Source organism: Acanthisitta chloris, unplaced genomic scaffold, assembly GCF_000695815.1.
Source record: "Acanthisitta chloris isolate BGI_N310 unplaced genomic scaffold, ASM69581v1 scaffold10265, whole genome shotgun sequence".
Taxonomy (NCBI): Eukaryota; Metazoa; Chordata; class Aves; order Passeriformes; family Acanthisittidae; genus Acanthisitta; species Acanthisitta chloris.
The window spans coordinates 23,248-33,197 of record NW_008673143.1 but is presented as its reverse complement, the minus strand read 5'-3'; the positions used below and the strand labels follow the sequence as shown (position 1 = coordinate 33,197).

Here is a 9,950-nt window from a genome sequence, read left to right as displayed (position 1 = left end):
GAATGATCACCGGGATGATTTCCACAGGGGGAAGAAGACATGCTTTGTTGTTCCAGTGAAGCTTGTGCAACCTCAGTCAGCAGAGAGAACCTGTCACACCGGTTACAGGACCTTCAGCAACAGATCATGAAAGCTTTAGACCTGCTAAGAGACGGGAAGGCTGGTAAGGCTCAGCTCTCTGCTCTGAGGTCAGAAGCTGAGGAGTACACGTCGGGACACAAAGCTCTAGCCATGAGATGGCACTGTTGCTCGTGCTGTTGGGGTCTTCTGGCATGTGGTCTGGTGGCCCTGGGGACTTTAGGTTGTTTATACCCCTGATCTGGGTGTTAATCTAAGTCACACATGGTCCATAGTAAAGTAATTAAATATAAAGAACCCAGGGTAGCATTGGAGTTAGGCGTTCCCAGGCCTTGTTTTCCCAGAGTGAGCAGGGCCAAAACTGGGGTAGAATAAAAAGAGGTGCAGATGAAGTCAAGGTTGAATCCTAACCAAATCCCAATTAGCTGTGTGAGCTGCAAAGATGAGATCGGATTAATTTTATTTCATGGATCATGGAAAGATGGCAGCTAGCCATAGGATGAATTTTATACCCTGTTTTGCTATAGATCAGGCTGTCAAAATGCTCCTGAAGTGTCAGATGGATGCTGGAAACTTCTTGTCTCCAGAGCATTTGCTGATGGGAGAGATGGAGGATCATCTGGCACAGATCTATGCCACTCTTGGTATGGCATTTATTCTCATTATCCCATGTTTTCTGAACTTTCAATTTAGCATGACTAGCCTTTTCTCTGATTGGCCCTTTTATTTTGTCCCTGGTTTTGACAGCAAGGCTCTCAGAAAGATTACCCGAGCCAAAACTGTGTTCCCAGCAGCCAGTGAACAATAATGTGGTCTCATCTTGTTCTAGATTCTCTGACCTGGTTCTGAGGTCAGCAGCCTCCCAAGAATGCTGTGCGCACAGTTCATCACATTTTGCATAGTGCTGTCAGATTCTTTGGCAGTAGCTCTAGTATTCATTTCTCATTTTTTGTTTTGGTTTGGTTTTCCACCAGGGAGGTGGCAGGAAGCAGCCAAACACCTGAAGAAGAGCATTGAGATTGTGGAAATGCATCATGGGCCATCAAGTGTAGAAATAGGTCATGAACTTTTCAAGCTGGCACAAGTTCTCTTCAATGGGTGAGTTTGCTTTTATTCTCTGTCCCTTCCCTCCACCACTCCAGTGTGTCTGACACAGTACCATGGCAGGTGGTCCTTGGCATCTCTTGCTGGACACTGGGCAGTCTGGCACGGGTACCAAAGTTGGCCCTTACACATGTGCCAGTTCCTTAACCCCACTGGGGTTCCCTTATACCTCATGACTCTCTTTGGACCTGTTTCTCTGCTTTATGCCTGTCTGTTTTTTCCTTCTCCCTGGCTCAGTTTATTCCCTGTCCAGTTGTTTTATTCTGACAGCTCAGCACCCTTTGGTGTTTATATCTCAGTTGTATAATGTTGCTGACATCATCTCAAAGGAGGGAGTGAAATCCTCTTGCTCTATTGGCAAGGAAATCCCCTGAGTGCTTCTGAAAATCTTCACACAATACCTCCCTTTAACTGAATTAATTTTGGTGGGAGATGCAGTGAGGAAGTAGTGAGTGCCTATCTCTCAAATATAATGTTTTAAGTGAGAGTCCATCTCCTTACCTTTCCCTCCCCCTCATCCTCCCTTTGCAGCTGAAGTGCACATGATTTTCCTGGTGCTGAAAGGCAGGGGTGGGTGGGATCTGCACCCATGAACAGGCTTGAGTTTTTGTTAGGGAGGGCTTAAAGGTTGTGTAAGTCAAAAAGCTGAATTAAGTATTTTGCATACTCTGTTCTTATTATCTTCCTCTTTCAGATTTGCAGTTTCTGAAGCTCTGAGCACAATTCAAAGAGCAGAGGAGATTTTGTCAGTGCACTGTGGTCCTCAGAGTACTCAGATCCAGGAACTACAAGAGATGAAGACCTGTCTGTCAGAGCTTCCCAGAAGCATCCTTCAGAGGACTTAATTTCCCTGTCAAAGGAAGCTGAAATGTGATCTTTCACCAAAGCTAAGTGTCATGTGGTAAGGCAGTCATGTAGTGCAAGCTGGAAAATCATGTGGAACAGCAACTTGAATGAAATCTGAGATGCTCTTTAGTGAGACTGTTGTAAATAAAATGACCAATTCTAACGTGAGAGGTCTGTGTGTGGTATGGTGGGAACGGAGGCTGTTGTATAATGTCTACATGTGGGTTGGAAGCAAATGTTTGAGATGCTTGTGTATGTGTGTGTTCTGAGAGCTGTGACTCTCCCATGTGTGGTACCCTGATGGTTATGAACATGTAGTCATCCAGAGCACACTGCCTGCTATTTTTAATACTATGAAGCACTTTTGTTCTTGGCAGTGTCAAATGTAAATGGTTGGAATGGGTGAGGCAGCAGGCTGGGAAGTGCAAACTTACAATCTGTAAGAGGGGACACTGCAGAACTTGGAGGCCTCCAGCACAGACCTATCAGTGATGAGGGATTCAGTATCAATAACTAGTGTCAGGTTGGAAGCCAGGGCAGGGGAGAATGCAGTACACACCAGATGATGCTTCCAGGACACAGAACTGCACTGTGTCATCTCTGAGGAAACTGGGAGTGAAGGCATAGGCTGTGGCCAGACAATCTTTCGAGGGAGAATACTGGGGCTTGCTGAGATTAATAGCAAAAGCTCTTTTATTGCAGCATGAAGGCATAAGATTTGCAAGTTGTGTCTTTGTGCAGCAGAGCAGGGAGCCAGTATCCCTCCCAATACCACCCTTTCCACTTGGGCCCTACCACTGCAGATTACTGTGAAGGGATCTAAACACCCCTGGGGTCCAGGATCTTGCCAATGAAGAGGAGAGTTCCAGTGGTATCATCTCGCAGGACGAGGAGGAAAGGTCTGTCCACATGATACTCTATGGGGAAGGTCAGACGAGCAGCATTGGCCCCAGGATTTGGTGTGGATCTTTCCCCATCTTCACTAAGCTCCAGCATTGCCTTGTGTTGCACATGAGATAATCTAATAGGTTTGGCAGAAATCTTGCTGAAATCAGGTGATGTGAAAAGCGATTGGAGCCCTGGAGGAAAGAAAGAGAATTCCATTAGCTGAAAGCATGGATTGCAGGTGGGGGAGCAGTGCTGCTAATGCTGTGATCTAGGAGGGCACAGAGCTGCTCTGGTAGAGTTTATTGGGGTACAGGGAGGAGCAGCTTACATCTATTTGTACTAAGCTTCACCCTCTCAATTTCAGAAGCATTGTTTGAGCTGGATGAAAAGATGTGATAAAAAGCTAAGGAGTCCTGGACCAAGGTGATTTAGTTGCTGGTGAAATCTCTACACACTGACCTAACTACTAACCCACCAGCTTCAAATTTTTCTGAGAGCAGGAAGCAACTTGCCCACTGCTGTGAGTCCTGGCAGTCTGTGAAGGGTGTGTGATGTACGTACTTGTCTCCTTTAGTGTGCTGCCAAGTGCCTCTTCATAGTTCAGCTTTAGTTTGGGTAAGCTGAGCACAGCGTGGACTGTCTTCAACTCCTTGTCTACATCGTGGACAAACTCTGAAGTGAGGCTTTCCTCAATCAGACTCATATTCTGGATCACCTTTGTAGGCAGGAAGAACATGGCACTGATTCCCTCTGTCAGTGGCAACTGGGCAATCTGCAAGGCCAGAAATAGAAATCAGAAAGGGTCACATCAGTAATAAACAGTTTTACCCATGCTTTACCAGGCAGAGACGTGAATCTCAGCCTGGAATCATCCTTTCCAATTAACATTTGATCTTCTCCCCTGTTTTATTTTATCTCATGATGCTTCCTGACCTCTCTGGTCTTCCCTAGGAGTTCATCCACCTATGCTGCACTCTTCCCACTATTACATGGCAAATGCTCTCTCACCTGTTGAATCCTGCAATAACCTGCAGTGTTGTTTTTGGGGGTTCTCAGCTGAAACACCTCTGAGCTCATGCTACAGTGAAAGATTGATTGAAAGAGGTAGAGATGGACAAGTTTTGTGGCATATGCTCAGCCCTTCTTTCCCAACTTCAAGTCAATCAATACAGCTGTTAGGACCTGGGCATTACTTAAATTCTGGACTGCTTGCCACATAGCCAGTGTAGAAGGATAATCTAAGAATCAACATACTGCCTTTCAAAATAGGGGTTGCAAAACTAGCCTGAAGGGAGGAGCAAGGTTATCTTCTGGAATGGGTTAAGACGTAGGTGTAGCTGAACCTGTTCCTCAGTAGATTTAGGAGATCTTATGCAATATTTGTTCTCTGACCTTGCAGTTGAGTTCTGAGTCAAAACCATATCGCAGTATGGCTTTAGGGTCCGACATCATGGGCACCTTCACAGTTCTGCCCTCATCCAGATAGAAGTCCTTCAGCATCGTCTTCTTGGCATCAAACTTGGTTTTCCATGTCCCTGTTTTTTAAAAGATGAAATGGAGGATTTTCTGGAAGAATAGTATATGAAACCAGGCTTATGCCTGTGGCTGAATAATCTTGTGGGTTAATATATAATATTTGTGCTTTCAGAGTTGAGGCATAAGAGGGATAGAAATAGACTGATTTGAGCTACTGATTTACTGCCATCTCTGGCCCCTCCTTCTCAGCTGAGAATTGGCTAAATGGCAAATAAATAATCAAGCCAGAGTATGGGTGGAGTAGCTATTGGGAAGTTGATGTCTACTTATGTAATTACAAAACTATTTTAAATGGTAACAATTGTGTCAATGCATGTAAAGTGCTTCTCTCCCCACCCTTTATTTTGCTCCTTGTCTCCAAGCAATAATTCTCCAGGACAGTGGTTTACAGCATGTTCTAGAACAGCTCTCGAGTATCTCTCCATTCCCTCTACAGTGGTAAAAAGGCTCAGAACACTCTAAGCTGTGCCTTCCCTAAATGGTAATATTCCATCTCAGAACAGAGTTCTGTGAGCTAAAACTTTCTTTACTGGGCTCTTTCTACAAACAGATCAAGATTCATCTTCTCAAGAGTAATAATTCCTCCCTCAGGACTATTTCTGTTCAGGTAGTTTGTGTCTTTTTCTTGTTTACTAAACATTCTCAAACACTTTCTTCTCACACTCAGTCTCTTTGGCAGTCTGTTTGCTTTATTGGAAGTGAGAGCATTCCTTCCCATCTCTCCTAACAACACATGCTTAATGGACTCTCTGCAGCCAAGTACACAGCATTCTTACCCTTAAAGAAAGCAGCCCCAGCAAGGAGAATACTGACATCCATGGGCATGTCCTTCATGAACCTCATAATCCTTCCCTTTGTCTGCTGTCGGACCCAGTTGTTGATTTCTTGCAGGTCTAACTGGGTATTGCCACTTAGTGCCCTCAGGCGCATCTTGTAGGACTTCTCTAGTTGGCTGTGAAATCCAGGCCTTGCCCTCAGTCCTGGGGAACAAAAACATGGATATTGCAGCTAGCTGCCTTATCAAAACAATCTCAAGGCAGCAGATTGCTATCCAAACCCAGCAGCAGGTCTCACATAAACATCTGTGGCTGTGTGTACACAAAAACCTGCTTTGAAGAAGAATGACTGAAGGCCCATGGAGGAAACTGATCCAAATCCTACAGCCATCCATGCTGGAGAGTGGGATAACTCTCTTCTGAAAAGTAGAAAAATAGATAAGCACTGAAGGCTTGGACACAGCTATTCCTATATCAACCTTTCTTCTTTCTCTAGCCTGCCTTGAGTACAGCTTACTCAGCCTATTGGATTCTTGGAACCAGCAGGTTCCAAAAGATACCTCGTAGCTTTCTTAGCAGATGTTTATTGCATGCCAAAAACAGGTGGGATAACTCTCTTCTGAAAAGTAGAAAAATAGATAAGCACTGAAGGCTTGGACACAGCTATTCCTATATCAACCTTTCTTCTTTCTCTAGCCTGCCTTGAGTACAGCTTACTCAGCCTATTGGATTCTTGGAACCAGCAGGTTCCAAAAGATACCTCGTAGCTTTCTTAGCAGATGTTTATTGCATGCCAAAAACAGACATATAGTTCTGTTCTGCAAGGAATTACATTTCAAATAGTTCTGCAAGGAATTAAACAAAGGAATATGGCTGAATGTTATCACAAATAGAAAATGTGATCTGTGGTTCCTGGAAGCTAGAAACACCTGCCAGATAGCCTGGAGTGCAGGCAAAATTCTCAGCAAGTTTCTTGTGGGTCTTCTGTGTATTAACTGCTCTGTCACCAGTGGCTTTGTGTGCACGTCTGGTCTATTATTTATGTGCACACAAACTTTCCAGGCTTTTTCTGGAGCAGCAAGAGCATTCCATGCACTGTCTGCCTCCTGGCTCAACGGGATGTCAGAGCCGAGCTCTTAGTGTGGTGTTATTCAGTATGTTCTACCTGCAGCTTGTTATTGAGGTAAACTTTGATAGAGGGGATGAAAGACTTTTACTTTTCTCCAAGACGATCCGGGAGGCACTTTTCATGCTTTTCTCAGGTCCAGTCACACGGCTCAGTAGGTCCTTGTAAGTGTCATGGACCTCAGCCTTGTTGAGTAGGTCATAGAAGAGAGCACGAGAAATCACATTTTCAGTTCGTTCTCCAGCCCCTGCCAACAGCAAAGACAGCATGAGGGAAGGTCTTTCAGGCCAAATGGTGTGTGAGGAAATGGGGCAAGAACTCACCAAGTGAGAGACCAGAAAGTGCAGTAGCCAGGCTGAATGGAGACAGCAGCACGTTGGCGGTGGCTGTCCGGCTGGACTGCTGGCGGTACAGGTCGTAGCCAAAGTTGGAGACTGCAGCTGCCAGCTTGTTCACAGGGCTCTTGTAGAATGGATCTTCCTCTTCCTCACCAGCATTGGCTCCATCAGCAGTGGCAGAGTTCTGGCAGGTACAGGGAGTGCTTTGGTTAGACTTGTAAGGGCAAGTGCAGTGGTGATAAACATTTCAAAGGCAAACAGTCCACAGATTGATCTACTGAAATATTGGGTTAACCTTATAGAGAGTGTAGGAACAGTTTCTTCAAGGTGTCCCAGCAAAGCCAAAGGCAGCACTGAGTTTGGAATCCACTATTTCTGCCCCATGGTCATCCCCTGATGTAACTACTGTGGTTTTATCTAGGTAAAGCAGGAGTTAGTCTCATTATGTTGCTAAATAAAATCCTAGTAACTTAGGAGGGTAGTGCTTAATCCTTTGGTAGGATTCTCTAGAATTAAATTACCTGCTCCAAGTGTCTCTCCCTCACTCTCTGTATATTGTCTCCTACTCACCTGCTCAGTAGCTGAGTTCTGGGATCTGCTTGGTACAGTTAAGAGACCCAGGAAAAGGAGAACCACTGGAATCTGCATGCCTGAACCTACAGAGTAAGAACATGGCAAAGATATTTTGAGCAACCAAGCAAATACACCTCTACCACTGCTATTCACTGTACCCGGTTGTGACAGGAACTGCAGTGACGCATGCTGCTGCTTCTCCTTCCAGTTGTGAAACACACACCTGATCTTAGCTGGGTTTTCTTCTTCTTCTTCTCTGCTTGGAATTATTCAGCCAGCCTGGCCCCAGTGACTTTCAGACTGGGCAAGCACACACGTCTGTGTGTGCCTGAGCACAAAAGCAGATGTATGTGGCCCAAAGCACACTGATGCTGGCAGTTTCTGAGTGCCAAGGTCCAGAAAGGGACCAAATCATTCCTTCTGAGTTTTAGTCTTTAAAACATTCAATCCTTCATGTACAAAAAGTACCAAATCCATGTTGTTGAATGGGGCAGAAGACAACACTGACTGGTGACTGGTTACTGCTCTGCTATACGAGTTACCTGCTTTAGGCTGTAGTTTGTTGTGTTTCTTGTGTCTGCATGTACCTGGTAGGCTGCACAGCCTGTGTGCATCCTTTGCTTCTCATTTGCAATTTGATAAAGAAAAATAGAAGAGCTTTCTTAAAAGACAGTAAGGAGAGGGGCTGAGAGTAAATACCTAACCCTGGGCCAGATCTAGAGAAGTGAAAGACTGAGTCAACCTTTATAACAGAGGTGGGAGAAAAGTACCAAACTCCTCAAAGCTGTTCCTTCTGTGGAATCAATCCACTTTTCATCACTCCACTATTGGCATATGTGGCACTTCCAGGCAGATCTGTCTGGTCCAAAGGGCAGTGAGTAACTCAGGGTTTCTCTGTGGGTAAACCAGAGCTCCTGCACAAGTGTCATGCCCTCAAGAACAGACGCCACTGAGGCTGGTCTGAAGCAATGTTTAGATAGATTCCCAGAAATTAAAGGAAGAGGGTTGTATTTAACTAACCCCTGTCATCTAGAGAAATCAGAGAAACAACATGTGTTTTAGATTAAATTCAGCTATAAAGAAAACACGCCTGCTGCTAGAAATACACGTGTCTCCAACAGCCTCAGTTCAGGATCCAGTCAGTTCAGGCAGAGTGAAGAGCAGTTTGCTGTTTCCCTTTCCTGCCTTTCCTTCTGGTGGCAGCTCTCCCTTGGAGAAAAAAGTGGAGCTTTTAAGTTTTCATCTGTGTTCAGCCAGTGTAACACATAAGTGGTACCCTCTTTTCCCTGTGCACTTGCAGCCTGCTTCTATCCCAGCTGCCAAGTGGATGAGGGAGCTGGTGCTGAAGATGTGGATCAAGAGGATTTACTATCTGTAACAAACCAATGCATTTGGTAATATGACAGTGGATATGATGTTCGGATTGCTTCTATCATTGCAGTTTTACAATGATCAGGCACCATGCTGCAAGAGAGATGACAGAAGCCCTGCGTGAGTCTAAGTTAAACAGGTCTTAGCAAGGGCTCTGTGAGGATGATGCCAGCACCAAGCTGTGCTCTTGCATACTGAGAGGAAGAGGTTTGGCCCAGTGTAGTTTAGAGATGAAGGTTTTCCATGGAGCTTAATCTCAACACAACCTCTGCCTCTAACTACACTGAGCTCCTGGGAGCATGAGAGCGGAGATTGGTTTTGCAGATTGTATTGTTTTTGCCAGCACTGTCACCAGCTTCATATTTCTCAGACTTTGCCAAAAAGCAATTTCCATTTTAGAAAGACAAAGCCTTTTGCGTTTGAATTGGCCTGAACATCTGGATTCTATTTGTATGTCTCTTAGCACACAGCCAAAAATGCAGAGAAAAGAATTTGGTTGGAGCAGAGGTGGGATGGTTTCAGGCATAATGTTAAAATCTGTGGCTGCTTTGGAAGAGGAGAGAAGGAGCAACAGTGTGTGGTGTTGCAGTCAGGAAGGTATAGGAAGAAAACTATGAGAAATGAGCTGAGAAGGGACTCTGTGTCTGGGAGTTGTCAATTGGTGAAGGCCTGCAGGTGCAAAGGAAATATTTCACTTTCCATCTATGATGGTACAAGTCTCACATCATTTATAAACACTTCTGACTTTAGAGGTGCTGTGAAACATGACCCATGAGTTCAGACTGCTCACTCTGCTCGTTCCACCCCACAGCACCAACTCCTGAAGCATCTTGCAACCACCAGCTCTAGAGGATCTGACTCTCACCAAACTCATTACCACTACAGAGAAAAAGTGTGTTCCCAGCTGCAAGGCAGATGCTAGAAAGGCAGAAACCCACTCCAGTTCCCAAGCACAGTCCAGCCCAGGAGGCAAAGCTGATGCTGTTGGCTCCCAGTCCTTGGTGAGATCTCTTGGTGGGAATCCCACCTTTTAACACCTGCACAAGAACCATCCTTCCCATTCCCCAGGTCCTCTGATTGCTCCCCAGCCTCAGCCCCTGCCCTGTGCTCCCCTTGCTGCTGGCAGTGGGCACAGATGAGCTGCCCTGAGCTGCCCCTTACCTCGGGCTTCTCTCTGCTGCTGCTGTCAGGAGCTCCCAGCGGGTGTGAGTCGAGGACAGTGTGGGTTTGGAGCAGCCACATCTGCTTTTTGCTGCTTCCCCCAGCCCAGCCTTCAGCAGGCTTCAGGTTACAGCTTCCCAGGGCTCTCTTAAA

The 9,950-nt window shown here is 45.5% G+C and overlaps 2 protein-coding genes across 2 annotated transcripts in view; one reads left to right on the top strand and one right to left on the bottom strand.

The window, feature by feature from the left end:
- SMYD4 (SET and MYND domain containing 4) overlaps positions 1 to 2,196 on the top strand; it is a gene marked incomplete at its 5' end in the record, with an annotated part of 5,475 nt that extends 3,279 nt beyond the window's left edge. Inside the window, 4 exons of the mRNA XM_009074810.1 lie at positions 28 to 163; positions 606 to 722; positions 1,053 to 1,176; positions 1,877 to 2,196. Of these exons, the coding sequence (XP_009073058.1) occupies positions 28 to 163; positions 606 to 722; positions 1,053 to 1,176; positions 1,877 to 2,027 (528 nt within the window). The remainder of the gene's footprint in view (positions 1 to 27; positions 164 to 605; positions 723 to 1,052; positions 1,177 to 1,876) is intronic.
- A 502-nt stretch (positions 2,197 to 2,698) lies between these two features.
- SERPINF1 (serpin peptidase inhibitor, clade F (alpha-2 antiplasmin, pigment epithelium derived factor), member 1) lies at positions 2,699 to 9,858 on the bottom strand. Its single transcript, XM_009074808.1, has 8 exons — positions 9,798 to 9,858; positions 7,263 to 7,348; positions 6,678 to 6,876; positions 6,446 to 6,601; positions 5,229 to 5,432; positions 4,309 to 4,451; positions 3,478 to 3,688; positions 2,699 to 3,107 (listed from the first exon to the last, which is right to left on the bottom strand). Exons 2-8 carry the CDS (start codon positions 7,338 to 7,340, stop codon positions 2,848 to 2,850), a joined length of 1,251 nt encoding a protein of 416 aa, XP_009073056.1. The 5' UTR covers positions 7,341 to 7,348; positions 9,798 to 9,858; the 3' UTR covers positions 2,699 to 2,847.
- Between the last annotated feature and the right edge of the window lie 92 nt (positions 9,859 to 9,950).